Source organism: Caenorhabditis elegans, chromosome I (assembly GCF_000002985.6).
Source record: "Caenorhabditis elegans chromosome I".
NCBI lineage: Eukaryota > Metazoa > Nematoda > Chromadorea > Rhabditida > Rhabditidae > Caenorhabditis > Caenorhabditis elegans.
The window spans coordinates 8,255,105-8,269,815 of record NC_003279.8 but is presented as its reverse complement, the minus strand read 5'-3'; the positions used below and the strand labels follow the sequence as shown (position 1 = coordinate 8,269,815).

Sequence of the window (14,711 nt, the reverse complement as noted above, 5' to 3'; positions counted from 1 at the left end):
TTGGCGAACTCGCTGGATATTTTCAAATATTTTTTCTTTCAGTCTATCAGCCTTTACCTGCACTACTATTAGTCCTATACTTGTACGAGTCACTCTAAAATTAATCTTGCAGGCTCAAATAGTCTTGCACTGAAATTTCGCCACACCATTACATGTTGCGGAAACTTACAAAATTTGTATTATTCATTTGGGCGAAAATAACATGAACGCTTTAAATGCGTTGATGAGATAATGAATGTGCGTATGCCTTGAATTTTAAATATTATCAAATTTTCCCGAGATTGATAACCTACCTGAAAAATGAAAATGTTGCAGTAAAATTCATGTTAATTATTTTAGTACACCGCCACACTTCCATATTCTAGTTTATCAGTTTTACGTAAAAAGATCTTTAGAGAAGCTTATTTCAGATAAATAAATTAATTTTCCTTGTCTCTAAACAATCTCAAGGCTCTCTTCATAATCGACGCAGACAACAAATCCATTTTCGAAATTCCTACAAAATTCGTTTTTATTTAACTTTTCTCTACTTCCTGCCACATAATTTTTTATGCTTCCGTAGAAATCGGAGGAGAATCGGAACATCAAAAACCCCATGAGACATTCGATGACGGAATCTCTTAAATGAGACCGGACTGGATTTCTAGTAGTTTCATCAAAACAATATGACTATACGGTTTATTATAAAACACCTCAATACACTTCAAAATATATTCTGTAACTTTTCGCAACTTCTAGATTAACTTTTGATCTCTCACACCTGTTGGCAAGAATTTTTTCGAGCAGATAAGTTGATTGAGAAGTAAGTTCAAGTAGTTAAGTTCAAGAAAAAGCGATAACTTTATTATCAAAATATCAATGAATCGAATAAGAAATTCATATTTAAAAAAGAAACAAGCAGAATGCGGAGCACCAGTATCACGAGAGAGAGGAACGGAGGAAGCAGTTGAGAACCAGATAATAGAGAACATTAAGAAGAGATTAGGTTCGTTGAAATTGAAACATCAATTAGTGGCCTAATATAAGTGCACGAAGAAACAAGTGAAAAAGAAATCTCTAAAAAATATCAAAAATCGAGATATTCTTATGTAAATCTTCAAAAAAAGTGTTTCTAAATACTAAACCAGCAATAATAAAACAGCAGAAAATACAGAAACGAGAAGGGAAGTGCTACCAGTAGAGTTTTCAAAATCACTTCCATACATATCCTCATCAGCTTCTCGTCGATTCGGTCGATCCTTATCTGCTTCACGGATTTCTTCCTCTTCGATTCGTCGCAGAATTGTGTCCTCTTGCAAACGTCGTTCTTCAGCGCGTCTTCTGAAATAATCAGTTTATGTTGAGTGTTGTAATTAACGCCATATTAACAAGTACAGTAAAAGTTTTCAAAAGTTATTTTTGAACTTTCAAAGTTTCAGTCAAAAAGTTTAAATTTCTCAGTTCTCCTTTATAATATGTTTTGAATCGTCCGAAAAATTTCATCTGCAAGTTTAAAAATTCATACTTTAATTATAAATCTTTAAACGTTGCAGGACTTTGAAAATGTAATAGTGCTCGAAGTTTCTCAAAAAGCCCAAATTTTTTGAAGAGTTGCCATTCTGCCAAAAAAATTTTAAAACATCTAAAAATGTTTCAATTGTTAAATTGAATTTTTAAAAATCTCATTTAAACTTATTTGGAAATTTTTACACTGGTGCTACTCCAGCTTTAAATATTATATTATTATTTTTGCATTACTAATGTATTACCTCTCCATTCGATATCTTTCCCGTTCTTCTTCCCTCTGCTCTTCAGCAGTAATACCATCATCATCATCAATATCCGAAATATCTGCAAAAATCCCTAATGTTTGAATTCCATTCCTCTTCTCTTATTTAACATACCATTAGAATTTTCTTCCTCTTCATCTGCAAGCATTTCCCTCAATCGTTCGTTCTCTTCTTTCATTTCTTTCTCCTGAAAAAAAAGAAACGTCATCAAATTTTTCTCAGATTTCTGTTCAAATAGACCCTATTTTACAATTCTCACCAATTTTCTGCGTGTCTCCTCAAATGTGTCATCAAGTGAGATATCGTCGTTTGGAAGTGGAACACCCTTAAAGACAAAAAATTGACAATAATTTAACAAACTTGTTGCGTGCTGAAATTAAGAAAAATGACAAACGTTGAGCAAACCCTTGTTTAGCTCATGCTTGATCAACTCTTGCCAATACCTCATCAGAGTTTCAAAAAATACAACAAAACTTTGGGCATAATATTGTCAAAAGTTGGTTCAAGCTTTGACTAAGCTTAGGCACAGCTATGTCCTGCCCAAGTTGTCCAACTTCTGAATCACGATTTCTCAATATTAGGTTTCCAGCTAGCTAAAATAATTTGATGTATAATTTTAAAATTTTTACAAAGCAGAATTTTTAAAAAGTCTTTGCAGTGAACATAACAGCTAACCTTGTTACGAATATCAACAATATTAATAACACGCGCTTTTGATGCATCTTTTGGGAAGAGTGGAGGATGTGCAGTTGTTCCTGTACCAATTCGTTTTGTTGACTTTTTCGGGGTTACTCTGGCAGTTGTTGTAGCTGTAGTTGGTCTGAAATAGATGTTTGAAATGAAAACATTTTGACATTTGATAGAAAATTCAAATTTATAAATATAAGTTTTTGTAGACTGAAAAACTCCCAAAGAGTACCAATTGGTACAAATTAGAACTTTACTAGGACAGGCTTTAATTTGGCGTCATATAAAAAAAAACTATTTCTGAAATGCTTTCAGAATGTTTGCATACTCCGATTCAAGAAAAGTGTTTGCGAAATCTCGGGGCTTAAAATTATCTCACTTTTCAGTAGTAGTTGTCGAGGTAGATGTGGTTGAAGTCGTCGTTGTAGTCGTTGTTTTTCTTAAAGTCGTTCGTTTTGGGGTTGTAATTATTCTCTTTGTAGTTGTAGTTTCAAGAGGTTCCTCGGTTGTTGTAAACTTTTTCCATGCTGTAATACTGAATTTATTTACATTTTCTTCGAATGGAAACAATTATTCATTGCTTTTAATTGAGGATTTTAACAAGTAACAATTTTTTGAGTTAGCCATAATTATTTTTCGAAAAAACTTACAACTTTCATCTTTTTCTGATTTCAACCATTCAGAAATTTTATCAACTGCATCATTATCTCCTTCAGTGAATGCTTCATACAAATCTCGACTTGTCTCTGGATCATTACAATTTTCACGTCCACCACACCAACATCGAATACTTCCTGATGGTTTTCTCATACATCCTGAATTTTTAGTTTTCAAATGATGTTATATTTTCCAAAAAATGTTCTGGTAAAAAACTAATAATATTTCTATTTTTCAAAGCTAAAGTAAGTTGAAATAGTGTAAAAAGCAAAAATCACAGTACCTAGAATAAGATTTTTTAGATTTTGGTTTTTCTCTTACCTGTCATTGATTTGTACTCCTCTGGATATACACAGACAAGTTGGTTACGATCGTAGAGACGAGAAAGTTCATACCATTCTGAAAAATTTAATATCAATAATTTTTTATGCAAAGATTTTTCCCATTAGTGAAGTGAGTCATATCATGATTTTCAATTTTGGAAAAATTTAAAAAAAAATTAGATAATAATTTTTGAATTCCCGCGCAAATGAGTAGCCAATTAAGAAAAAGAGATTTGAAAAAAAAAATAGAAAAGTTTTATAAATTATTTACAGTCATATTTGATCATTACGGCTCATGTTCTAAGTTAAAGCAAACTTTCAAAATGAGTCTTCTCCACCTTTCTGTCAAAGATTTTAATTTTTGTAATAACACAAATTTTAAACATACCTATATGGTCCTTTTTGGCTCTGATTCGACATCCCACAGCATGTGTCGGGCAATCTTCAGTCACTAATCCGTAACCTGAAACGTCCAATTTTAAATTTCGAACTCTATGCCTCTTCTCTCAAATTCTACCAAAAATTAAAGTTCATTTCCCCAGAGTATCCTCTCAAAACTACTAAATTTTTGGATGTTCCCTTCGATTCCCAGGAAAAAAACGTATAGTTGTGTTTGACACATTGAGATTGGTATTGAGGGGTGTCAAATCCTCATTTCTATTCTCCATTTGACACAAAACATGCCCGGATAGATAAAAGCGTCTTCCATTTTCCACTGACAGGGTGGTCTATACTCACAATGCTTACTGGAAGGAACAGAGTTATCTACGAGTTTTCATCTCTTAAAAATAGAAAAACGGAAAGAACACACATTTTGGAGCATTTATAGGTTCTGTGATGGATGAGCAGATGAATGGGTAAATAGGAGCATAGATCGATGAGAGTATGTTGGATAAACAAATGGAGAACAACTTGGTTTGCAGAAACCTAATCAAAAATAACGAAAATCTGTTCAAAAATATTTTAAATGCCTAGAAATCAAAACAAAAATTCACCGACACCTGTCGAAGTTTCCAACCGGTCGAACGGTTATGCCTCTTTGCCCGCCTTTCCGTAGCCCATCTCGGGGACCTCGGGCAGTCAGTTTTTAAGACAGTCAGGGTGTCAGTTTTTCGATTTTGTCAGAAAATCGAAAAACGAAAATTTTTCGTTTTTTCGATGTTTGGAAAATCGAAAAATCGAACAATTTCGTTTTCGATTTTTCGATTTTACTGAAAAAATCGAAAAATGACACCCTTCACAGGGCCTGAATCGTCTGAATAAAAACATTTTCTCGTATAGTTTTCAACATTTTCTCTAATCTTATAAATCACGCAAAAAATTTCAAAACTTTAATTTTCACGAAATATGAACCCTACAAATGAAAAACCTTTAAATATTCAAGAATATATTTTTCAATTTCCCAAAAGTAAGAAAACTTTAACCCTCCTTGTCATCTCATCTATTATAAAATCAACACGTTTCACAATTTTTCTTTTTTGCTTTTCTGAGCTTAAGCCGACCTCCCACGGGATTTTTGTCAAGAATGACCACTCTTCTGATGCAAAAAACACAGATTTCTGACATTTCTTTTGCTTTGAAACGGTGAAGTGGGAAAATGAGCAGGAAAGAAGTTCTAGTAAAATCTGAAAATATTGAAATTTAAAATAAAAACAAGTATATCTACTTGGTAATCTGGAAATTTCTAACATTTTTGTGGCTGGGTTGGGCGGCAACAAAATAGACGTACCGCGCATCCCTGAGACCTTCTCTTGATTTTTATTAATCTAGCTAGACATTGCCTAATATTTTTTTTGCCTCTCAATTTGTACTTTCTCTTCGAATATCTGCAAATCTCTAACATATATTCCACTAAAAGAAATACGGGTGGTCCCATCTGTTCGGGTTTTCCGCATCGTTTTCCCTTAAAGAGAAGCGAGAAAAGGGCATCACCAATGCATCACTGTTATGCATTCTCGAGCCAAACTGACTTTATCCCCTCTACATATCCGTTTCTTGTCCCCGGCACATTTCAAAAACATTTCGCAGTTGTGTCATGGAGCTAATTGCAATAGTACAAACTAAAAGAAGAAACACTTGAGACTGCGATTGGAAGAAAAAAGAAACAAGGGATAATTTAGATGTCAATGTTTCCGGTAATAGAGAATATGGAAAGGAAATGAGCAAGAATTTCGTAGTTCAGAAAAAAATTTGAACCGTGCATTTATCGATTGCCACACCACCAATTTGTTGAAAAATTTGTTGAAGCCGAGATACAAAAGCAAAACTTTGAAACAATAATTGTTATCTAAAATTGAAAGTCAATCACCTCAAAATGATCTGATCAAAACAACTTTTTAATGTTTATTGGATCATCTGATATCTTATGATTTAATAATTTCATACAAAAACCCCTAGCTAAAATCAGTTAATTTGTGTCTTCTACTTTTTCCAAACTAGTTGCTCTCATTTCTTCCAAAACCGCTCACCCTTTCTCTGTTTTATTCGAAATTTGATATTTCTCTGATTCATGCCCTTTATTTGCCTTTTTCTTCCTCCCTCCCCCTCATCCACTAGTTTTTTTGGGACTTTTTTTTATGTTGAAGCATGCATGTGTCGTCTTTTTCCATACGTCTGTTGACCCCTCTACTCATAAACTGACACAATGATTCGAACATTATGGTCCCTAAAGAGATAGATTTTAGGAAAAGAAACTCGATTTAAAAGGGAAAGAGAGAGTGAGGATCGACGCATCAAAAGCCAATTTAAAAGATGTGTACAACTGGCGATTGTAACGAAGAAAACGAAGAAGAACTTAAGAAAAGGACGTATCCAATCAGTACAAGAAAAAGTTTTGATTTCTTTCGAAACATTCCTTGCTTTCCGGTGTTAACTTTTTTGTGGATTTCCAAAAGAAAAATGACGAAATTTTGGAGGAACCCTAAGTTTAATTTTGGGATATACATAAGTTTCTCAATCAGGAAGGCCAGAAAAAAATTTTTTTCAAGACAATCGGTTCTCATTAAAAAATAATAAATAAAAATATGTTTATTTTGTAAAAATTTAATTTCTTGTGAAAATCAAGAAACTTCTGCAGAAAATATAAAAATTATTCTAGACATGTTGAATAATGTTTGAAATTAAATAACCTCAAATATATATTTTTTATTAAAATTTCCAAAAGTTATTTGCTGAATTTCTGACTCCAGTTGTTTAAAAACAATATTTTACATCTTCCAAAATTATCCCTCAAAAATAGTCGATTTCTTCAATTTCCAGTGCAAAAAGCTGCGCGGAAGCACTTGAAAATGCAATTTAACGGAAAAAGGGAATCTTCAATTTTTCCTCACAAAATCAACGTTGTTCGTAAAATTCAATTAGGATTCTTGATTCTGTGAGTGCCGAGTTCCAAACGTAGAAACATTTAGTTTTTTTCGAATATGTCAACGTTTCTTATGACATTCAAGCAATTGTGTACAATGTGTTAGTCATGTGTCAAAATGGAATACTATTACACTTTACTGTACAATAAACCGAGAATACATTGGGTTTTGCAGATTTGATTAAAATTAGTTTATCTAATAGCAGTTATCGATTATTTCCTGCATTCCCGTTGCTCTGTTTTGACGACTGATACCTAGATTGTCTTAATTTTTATCAAAACACGTTTTACAGAAAAAAAAATTTTGCACTTATTTTGTAAGTTGAAAATTTTTTATAAAATCAAAGAAAATAGAGAAACCATCAGGGAAAATGCGGAATTCTCAAAAATTCAGATTTTTTCTTTAAAATATTCCACAAAATTTCCAAAAAGTTGCAAACTTTCAGAAACCCTAATGGTCAAAATAGTCTGCTAGTTATGTTTCTACCGCTAGAAGTTTAAATGTGAAATGTACTAAAAAATGGGCCCAAACGGTCGAACTTCACAGTGAGACTTCTGAAATATTCACCAAAATTTGCTGAAATTTTGAAATATTTTACTTTTACGTAATAAAGAATTTTGCACAATTTTTAGAGATGTCTCATTATGAAATTTGGTATATTCGGCTATTTAAAATAAACCGCCAAACTCTACTGTCCCTTTGCTACCATTCAAATTTTAGATATCATTTTCCTAAGGTATTTTGCAGAGATTCATTCATCCGTCGCGCCTTAGCATTTGCTTCATTGTTTGTGAGCAAATGTAATTTGAGCATAAACGGTGGTCTCTGTCTCTTCTCTTAAGTTTCTAAAGTTTGCTTTTATTCCTGCCTTTTTCTCTCCAAATTATACAAACAACGTACCTGGTCTCATCACCAGACAACTCATGTTGGCATTTGCCACGTCTACAAGCAGAAGCCACGTGGCAATTACGAGAAGCATCTGAAAAGGATTTATTTGGAAAAAGAAAGATTGAAACATCACAAAAAAGAATAAAAGAGAATTGAAGAAAACTGCATAAAAACGAGAAAAAGAGGCGGGAAGGCGGTCTCATTTGACCACAGGAAGTGTGGCGTGAGCTGTCTCACAAGTGGGCGGGGCTTGGAGAAAAGGAGACAAACGGAACACGAACACGGACAAGGCAACATTCTGGAATTGAAAAGTAGTCGGTTTTTATAACAAACCGGGGGAGATTTAATTGGAATATTCGATAGACGGGATTGAAAGTGTCGTAAATTTAAGTTCGTCGAGACTTTTGATGGATTGGATTTTAGAAAAAACAAAGAGAGTATGTGCACATGATATATGAATAATGACGAATGTAATTGGAAATATACCTTTTAATATATAAAAGAGACAATAAATTAGAAATATGGTATCAACTTTGAACATTGCTGAAAGTAATATTCAGTTTACACATGGTAGGATATAATTATTGGAACCCTGTTTTTCTTTTGAAAATTCAAAGTTGTTGAATTTACAAATACACAAATCATTCATCTATTTAGTGATAGTAAGTTCTGGTTGAAATACTGAATCATGAAGACCAGCAAAGATGATCTAAAAATATTATTTCGCTTAGAAACAAGATCCAACAAATTTTAGGCTCAAAAAAACCATGAAAAATTCAAGAAATTGTTGATGGATTTTAACACTAGGAAATAGGTTGGATCAGAGATTTTCGTTGCAGAAATTTCTTTTTTATTATCAGGGAACAGTTTTGAATAAAGTGCGCTTGAAGTTTTGAAATTTTTTGTACAAATTTTCTCAAGAAATTCAATAAATCAAGAAACAATAAATTAACATCCCTGAAAGTCAGGGCAATCCGCAAAACTATAACAGAGAAAATGTATTTTACTATCGGTTTCGGCAAAGTGTATTCTCAAGACTTCAAGAGACAATTTTAAACCTCAAAATTTGTATTAATAAAATCAGATGCGTTATTCAAAATATTTCAAAACTTATTTTCTAAAATAAAATCCGAAAAGCTAGTTTTTTGTGGGGTTGTAGTTTGTAACTCTCAAACAAAACTATAAATATCTACTCATTTTTTGGTTTACGTTGCCTCTAACTAAAATGGCAAGTTACCAAAACCAATTTTCCAACAAAAAAGTCCAAGTCCACAATTCCGTGTCACCCAAATTGCCGTCGTTTTTCCTTTTCTTTTTGGTGAAAATTCAATTTGGAGAAGGTGTCAAATTCAATTGTTTCCTTCCGTTTTGTTTTTGAAATTTTTCTGGAACAAATACCAAAAGAAAAGAAAAGGAAAGAAGAATAGGATTTTCAGAGATTTATTAGATTTTGGGAAACACTGCTGTAAAACTACTGAACAAAACAGCTATAATAGCTGTAAAAAAGTTGTGGGGACCGTGTTAAAAAAAAAGAAAACTAAAGATTTTTTCGGTTTTTTCTTTTTTTTTTCGAAAATGTGAGGCAACGGGTTTTATATGACTGAAAAAAATTTAGAGAATTTTCTAATTTTATTATTCAGACAATTCAGACTTCAACTCAGCGAAATGATTTCAAATTTGAATTTCCGCTTTAATCGCAAAAATGAGTTTCTAAAAAATAGAAAATTAAAAAAAGGGTTTTCTTTCAATTCACAGATTACTGTAAATTCTTTTTTACTACATATTTGGTGAGATATCGAAGGATTCTAGACTTTGGACTGGTGTCCTTTAAAAAAAGAAACTCCTCAAAAACCGCAACATTTAGGAGGTTAAAACTATAAAAATGCAAACAAAAAATTGGACGAAGCCAATGGAACGAGTGTTCTTTTAATAATAATCATTCCATCTCCATTCTCTCTCTCTCTCTCTCTCTCAGATTTCCTTCTCCTAATGTGTGAGAAGCCACGTGTTTGCTCAGTGGGCACCAAGTTTATTTGAGGGGTCCAAACGTGTGAATGGCTTTTTGGCCCTTGTGTATTGACAGATTATGTGCACTTCTCCGCTTCCGATTATTGTTTACCGTGTAGTTTTGTTGATATTAGTTGGACCATAATGACCTCTGAAATGATTTAAGCCTGGCATGGGAAAATTGGAAATCCGATATATCTAAAGAATTTTAATTTTTTGAAAGCTTCTTGTTGTGAGTAGCTTCGAATGACATTTCTCTGTAAATTTTTGAACCGATCATTCATCTAAATCGAGAGCCAAAGTCCTGGCACGAATAAAAATTTTCAAGTACAGTACCACCCGTGTATTGAAAGAAACTTATCCCCTGTTATGTGTCATGTTTTAAATTTTGTTTAATATGGGTCCGATAGCTTGATATGTTCAATCTTAACAAGAGAAATAGTCGGGCTTCAAATAAACCCTTTCTTGCGACGATACAGCAATAACCCCTCTACTTTGGACTGCTGACTGCCACCCGTTTTATAAAGACCCTTTGGACACTTTCCAATGCTATGCGCGCGTGGTCTAGTGGTCTCTGGCGGTAACTGCCAAACCAATGACCGCCGCTCGGCTTCCCGTTGCGGTGTGCAAGGATGAAAAAGAACTCTCTCACTGATAGATGATGTCTTCCTACATTATCAGAGCACTTTTTGTTCTTTTTTGTTTCTGTGATATGTAAGTTGTTGTGTTTATTTTTCTTCCAATAAAAACATTTTAGGAATAGTTTCTTGATAGCGGTTTATGCGAAAGGACACTGCGTGCGCAAGTTGTACAAGATTTTATGACGGCGAATATTAAACAAGACGCTCTCGCTTTGATTAGCAAATATACATGTATGTATGATATTATTATTATGATATTATGGCAGAAGAGCAACACGTGTTTGCACAAAAGGAAATGAGGGAAGAGAATCTTGATGAGATCACGAATGACCTCATTTTTAATTTCAGATTCAATGAAAAGCCACGTGGTCGGGCTTAATGAAAATTGAAATAATGTTGATACTTAATGAAAAGAGGCGGAGATCACCGGATAGATTTCTGTCTCATTTGAGGTTCAGAATTCTTCGAATTTCAGACATACAGGTGATTTTATTCCTTTTTGTATTCTGGTTCTGAAAATCGTCTAGTATTTTCAATCAACTATGATCAATGCTACCGAAATTGAAATCCGAGAGGATATTCACGCAGGTTAGTCTTACGGGTTGATTGAAAATTAGTCTTGCATGCAAGACTAATAGAGAAAATACGGTAGCTAAAAGTATTTTCTTGAAGTAAATATAAAACTATTTTCAGATGACCTCACAGTGATGGCAATGTTCATTAGAAATTCTCATCAAATGCCAAGTAGTATTGGTGTTCTGGTGCAAGCTGTTTTATTTATTATCAGCTTCATTTTCACACTAATTGGTGTTTCAACTGCAATGCGATTCACGTTAGTGTGGGAAATTGTTGAAATTTTTTTGGCTCTAAAATAGGTCCAAATATTTTCTTTCAAAATTTTGTTTAATTTCCAGTCAAAAATTCATATTGAAAGTAGTACAAAAATTGTTTTATACGAGGTTCTATATTATTTATGTTTTAATTATTTGTATATAAACACTGTATGACTTCATACATGAAGGATTACGTTACATATCTCAAAAAGCCCTAATATTAAAAAAAAAAAGGCAGTTTTCCTAAAATTCGGCTCAAAATTTTACTGTAACTAAAACAATATATTTTTACTCCCTTTTGGCATATTTTAACCAAATCCCCACTGAATCTTATCCACCAAATAAATTTCCAGAATATTCCACAGAAATCAAAGGAATATATTCATTTCTTTGCTACTTCTTTGGTTTGAACTATTGGTTTGTCGTGTTCTGTTATGGGCATTCAAGTATAATTTGGCTATCGAAATTCGAGAATGTTAGTCTATTCCACGTGGTCATGTGCCACAAAAAGGAATATTTTCAGCTATCAAATGTAATGACGAATGTCATCATTTCGGGCGGTGCAGTGTTGCTAAAAATATGTTTGATTCGATTTTCATAGCTGCAAATATGAGATATCATTACATGTATTTTGTGATAACAACACCCGTCGGAATATTAACTGAAAGGATTTTTGCAACTATTTTGGTCAAGTAAGTTGCAATTTTGTAGAGTATTCTTTCAAAGGATTCCCCTTTTTCATTGTATAAAAAAAGTCTGGAGAGTGCGAATTAAAGTAAGCTTGAAACGGTATTTATGACACTTGTTTGAAAAAAATATGATTTCGGGTTCTGGTACGAACATAACTTCTCAGCTACCGTACCCTTGAGTACGGTAGATTTCTAAACATTTGATTTGAGCCTCTCTATATATTTTAGGTGTTTTCAATAGTTTGTCAATTTATGATTTTTTCAATAGAAGTCGGTTTTAATTGTTAAAAAAACTGGGTAAAAAACTTCTTACCTACAGAGACTATGAGAAAAAGAGTCGTCATTGGATATTCGGACTAATTTTCGTGGCTCAAAACATATTCTCGTGCACAATGGCCGTGGTCACAACAACTTCAGGACTTACATTTCAAGTTCTTATCTCTGGAGTCATCTTTTCTTTATTCTGTTCTGCTGTGGTTAGTTTCCAACCTAAAGAAGTTTTGTTGATTTTCAAATAATTAAGATTTATGCATTGGTTGAGTATTTTAATCAGCAACGGCTGATGACATTGGAACGAGATCATCGGACTACGAACTACACATTGAGTATCAGATATCAATTGAAAGAGAATCTCAAAACATTGAAGGTAAGCGAAAAATCGAGATTATTTCTAGAAATGATACATTTTTCTAGGTAATGCGTCGATTTTTCATTTCAATCATTTTAATTATAATAGCAATGGGGCTTGGTAATTCACTTCCAGTCATTTTAAATTTAAATGAAGATATCATTCTGACTGTCCGTGTTTATATGGATTATGTTTTTCATTCGTAAGTTGCTTTTTCCTTTTGAAAACTTTTAAATCTTTTTTTCAGAAATCCCGTATTTCTAGTGCCAACTGCAATTTTCACAATTGAAAACTATCGAAAATACACGTTCAATAAGGCTAGAACCACTTTTGGAATGAGAATCGACAGTCGTAAGGTAACTAATTTTTGTATTTTTCGCTTGAAAAGTCCAAAATAGTTTCAAATTCAGAAATACCACAAAAGAAAAACAAAAACATCGCGAAAGTATTAAAAATCCAGCTTTTTATCACGCAATATCAATTTTGGCAAAACTCCATATTTGAACTTCCTCCAAAATGAGATGCCACGCCCATTTTCGAACCAATCAGCGTCTTCGAACATCTGATTGGTTCAAAAGTGGGCGAAGCGAATCGATGATTGGTCGCAGTTTTCATTTCCGAGGAAGTTCAAACAGAGAATTTAGCCAAAATTGCAAAATCAAGTTTTTAAAAGTTGGATTTTTCACTCTGTCGTCATTTTTTTTAGTTTTTCTTTTTGTTATTTCTGAATTTAATAGTAAAACAACTTTGGATTTTTTAAAGCAAAATCCCCCGTTTATCCTGGTTTTTTTTCTTTGAAATTGTGTAAGTTCGAAATTTTAGGTTGATATTCGAAAGCTTCGCCCTCAAATGGACCGGGAGAGTGACATGTATTTTGAGATTTTCGAGAGGCAACTGGAAGGAGATGGTGCTTGTCGAGGAAAGATGCGCACTGGATCTTTGAGAAAACCGAAAATTAATGCCAAATATTAATCTCTGAAGAGCTGCTTAATATATCTGAAATGTACACAATGAATGTTAATAATTTTTGATTTTATTTGTAAAGGAACAAAAGTCCCCCATAACAGTATCAACAATAACAATAAAAGCTCAAACAAAAGTATCAAAAAATTTTGAAAAACAGTCTTATGCAGTTTCGAGGAATTTACACATCTCGGACTCTTTGTGTGTACGGATCTTCTTCGCCCACTGCTTCGGTGTGTATTGCCATAAATTCTTCGGATCACGAGTCATTGCTTGAAAATCTTCGCCGTGACGAGCCAGCATGTAGACACAAAGCTCGGTTTCTCTATGGAAAAGTCGGAATTTCCGGTCTTGTCCAGCTCGAGCTTCCTCTTCTTCTTTCACTTGCTGTTCCAGATTTGAGATAATGTGTGCTGCCTGGAAATAATAACAGAATTAAAACAATTGAATTAAATATTTAGAAACCGATTCATCGGACCTGCTTTTTTCAGAAACTAAAACTTTAGCGTTATTTACTACCAACTATGATTAAATTTTACCTGTTTCTCATTCTTTTTTCTTCCAGTAACTTTCTTTTCCGGTTTGGGAACAACAATACTGACACCGTCAATTGGCTCCGCGTCGATGATCTCTTTCTGAAAATTCAAAATTATGAATCAATGAGCATGAAATTTAATTTGGACTTCCGCAAGACAAAGTGCGCAATTAAGTTCCGTCAATGCACAACGCCTTGAAAAAATCGATAACCTACTCTGTGTTCAGCGATTGGAACCGCGTCATTTGGATTAAATGCGATACCCATGTCGCGGACGTTTTCTCGAGGAGTCTTAGTTTCATCCCATGTGTATTTGATAATTGGCCTGCAAGTCACTATTTAAATGGAAAAATAGACAAAAATTAACTCACACTGCACTTTTCGATAATTTTTTCTTGTTATCCTTCTTCTTGAGATATTTTTGTCGGTTTCTGCGGTTTGTATACGCTGGCTTTCCTCTCTTCTTTACATCACGTGCCATTTTTTCTGAAAAACAATAAAATTTCGAAATAAATACAATACAATCAGAGGAAAAACAGTAAAACCGAGAAAATAGGGAAAGATTCTTCGAAAAAATTTCAGGACGAAATGGAAGAGAAACTTGATGAGTTGTCGGATTCTAGGCCACCGTCAGTTTGTTTTTTTTTTCGTCGAGAATTATTTTAACAACACAATTCTTTGTTAAATGTTATATATTTTTAATACAATTTTGTTTTCAATGAAGAAAAA

General features: G+C 33.3%; 3 protein-coding genes and 3 non-coding genes across 6 annotated transcripts; 3 read left to right on the top strand and 3 right to left on the bottom strand.

The window, feature by feature from the left end:
* Positions 1–825: 825 nt before the first annotated feature.
* ZK265.7 (NAM-associated domain-containing protein) lies at positions 826–7,777 on the bottom strand (the record flags this gene model as incomplete). The annotated part of the gene is made up of 10 exons (NM_059848.8): positions 826–1,320; positions 1,749–1,830; positions 1,884–1,956; positions 2,029–2,094; positions 2,445–2,589; positions 2,836–2,983; positions 3,107–3,271; positions 3,435–3,512; positions 3,825–3,899; positions 7,699–7,777. 10 exons carry the CDS (start codon positions 7,775–7,777, stop codon positions 1,119–1,121), a joined length of 1,113 nt encoding a protein of 370 aa, NP_492249.2. The 3' UTR covers positions 826–1,118.
* Positions 3,842–3,862, bottom strand: 21ur-13146. The gene has a single exon (NR_050300.1).
* On the top strand, positions 5,530–5,615 carry ZK265.13. Its single transcript, NR_050299.1, has one exon. It is a non-coding gene; the product is annotated as an Unclassified non-coding RNA ZK265.13 (non-coding RNA).
* A 2,540-nt stretch (positions 7,778–10,317) lies between the features above and the next one.
* On the top strand, positions 10,318–10,379 carry ZK265.10. The gene has a single exon (NR_003396.1). It is a non-coding gene; the product is annotated as a small nucleolar RNA ZK265.10 (small nucleolar RNA).
* Positions 10,380–10,876: 497 nt separating this feature from the next.
* Positions 10,877–13,515, top strand: sre-23 (Serpentine Receptor, class E (Epsilon); the record flags this gene model as incomplete). The annotated part of the gene is made up of 9 exons (NM_059846.3): positions 10,877–10,922; positions 11,028–11,166; positions 11,521–11,642; positions 11,691–11,859; positions 12,176–12,332; positions 12,380–12,502; positions 12,550–12,686; positions 12,732–12,840; positions 13,307–13,515. 9 exons carry the CDS (start codon positions 10,877–10,879, stop codon positions 13,454–13,456), a joined length of 1,152 nt encoding a protein of 383 aa, NP_492247.2. The 3' UTR covers positions 13,457–13,515.
* Positions 13,504–14,468, bottom strand: nol-16 (Nucleolar protein 16). The gene is made up of 4 exons (NM_059847.6): positions 14,354–14,468; positions 14,199–14,307; positions 13,987–14,082; positions 13,504–13,864 (listed from the first exon to the last, which is right to left on the bottom strand). The coding sequence occupies exons 1-4, from the start codon at positions 14,461–14,463 to the stop codon at positions 13,610–13,612; spliced, it is 570 nt and encodes a 189-aa protein (NP_492248.1). The 5' UTR covers positions 14,464–14,468; the 3' UTR covers positions 13,504–13,609.
* Between the last annotated feature and the right edge of the window lie 243 nt (positions 14,469–14,711).

Coding starts and splice junctions, on each gene's coding strand:
- nol-16 (NM_059847.6), bottom strand. CDS start 14,463: ATGGCACGTGATGTAAAGAAGAGAGGAAAGCCAGCGTATACAAACCGC. Junction 14,308..14,353: donor AAATTATCGAAAAGTGCAGT/GTGAGTTAATTT, acceptor AGTGACTTGCAG/GCCAATTATCAAATACACAT. Junction 14,083..14,198: donor TTCCAATCGCTGAACACAGA/GTAGGTTATCGA, acceptor TTGAATTTTCAG/AAAGAGATCATCGACGCGGA.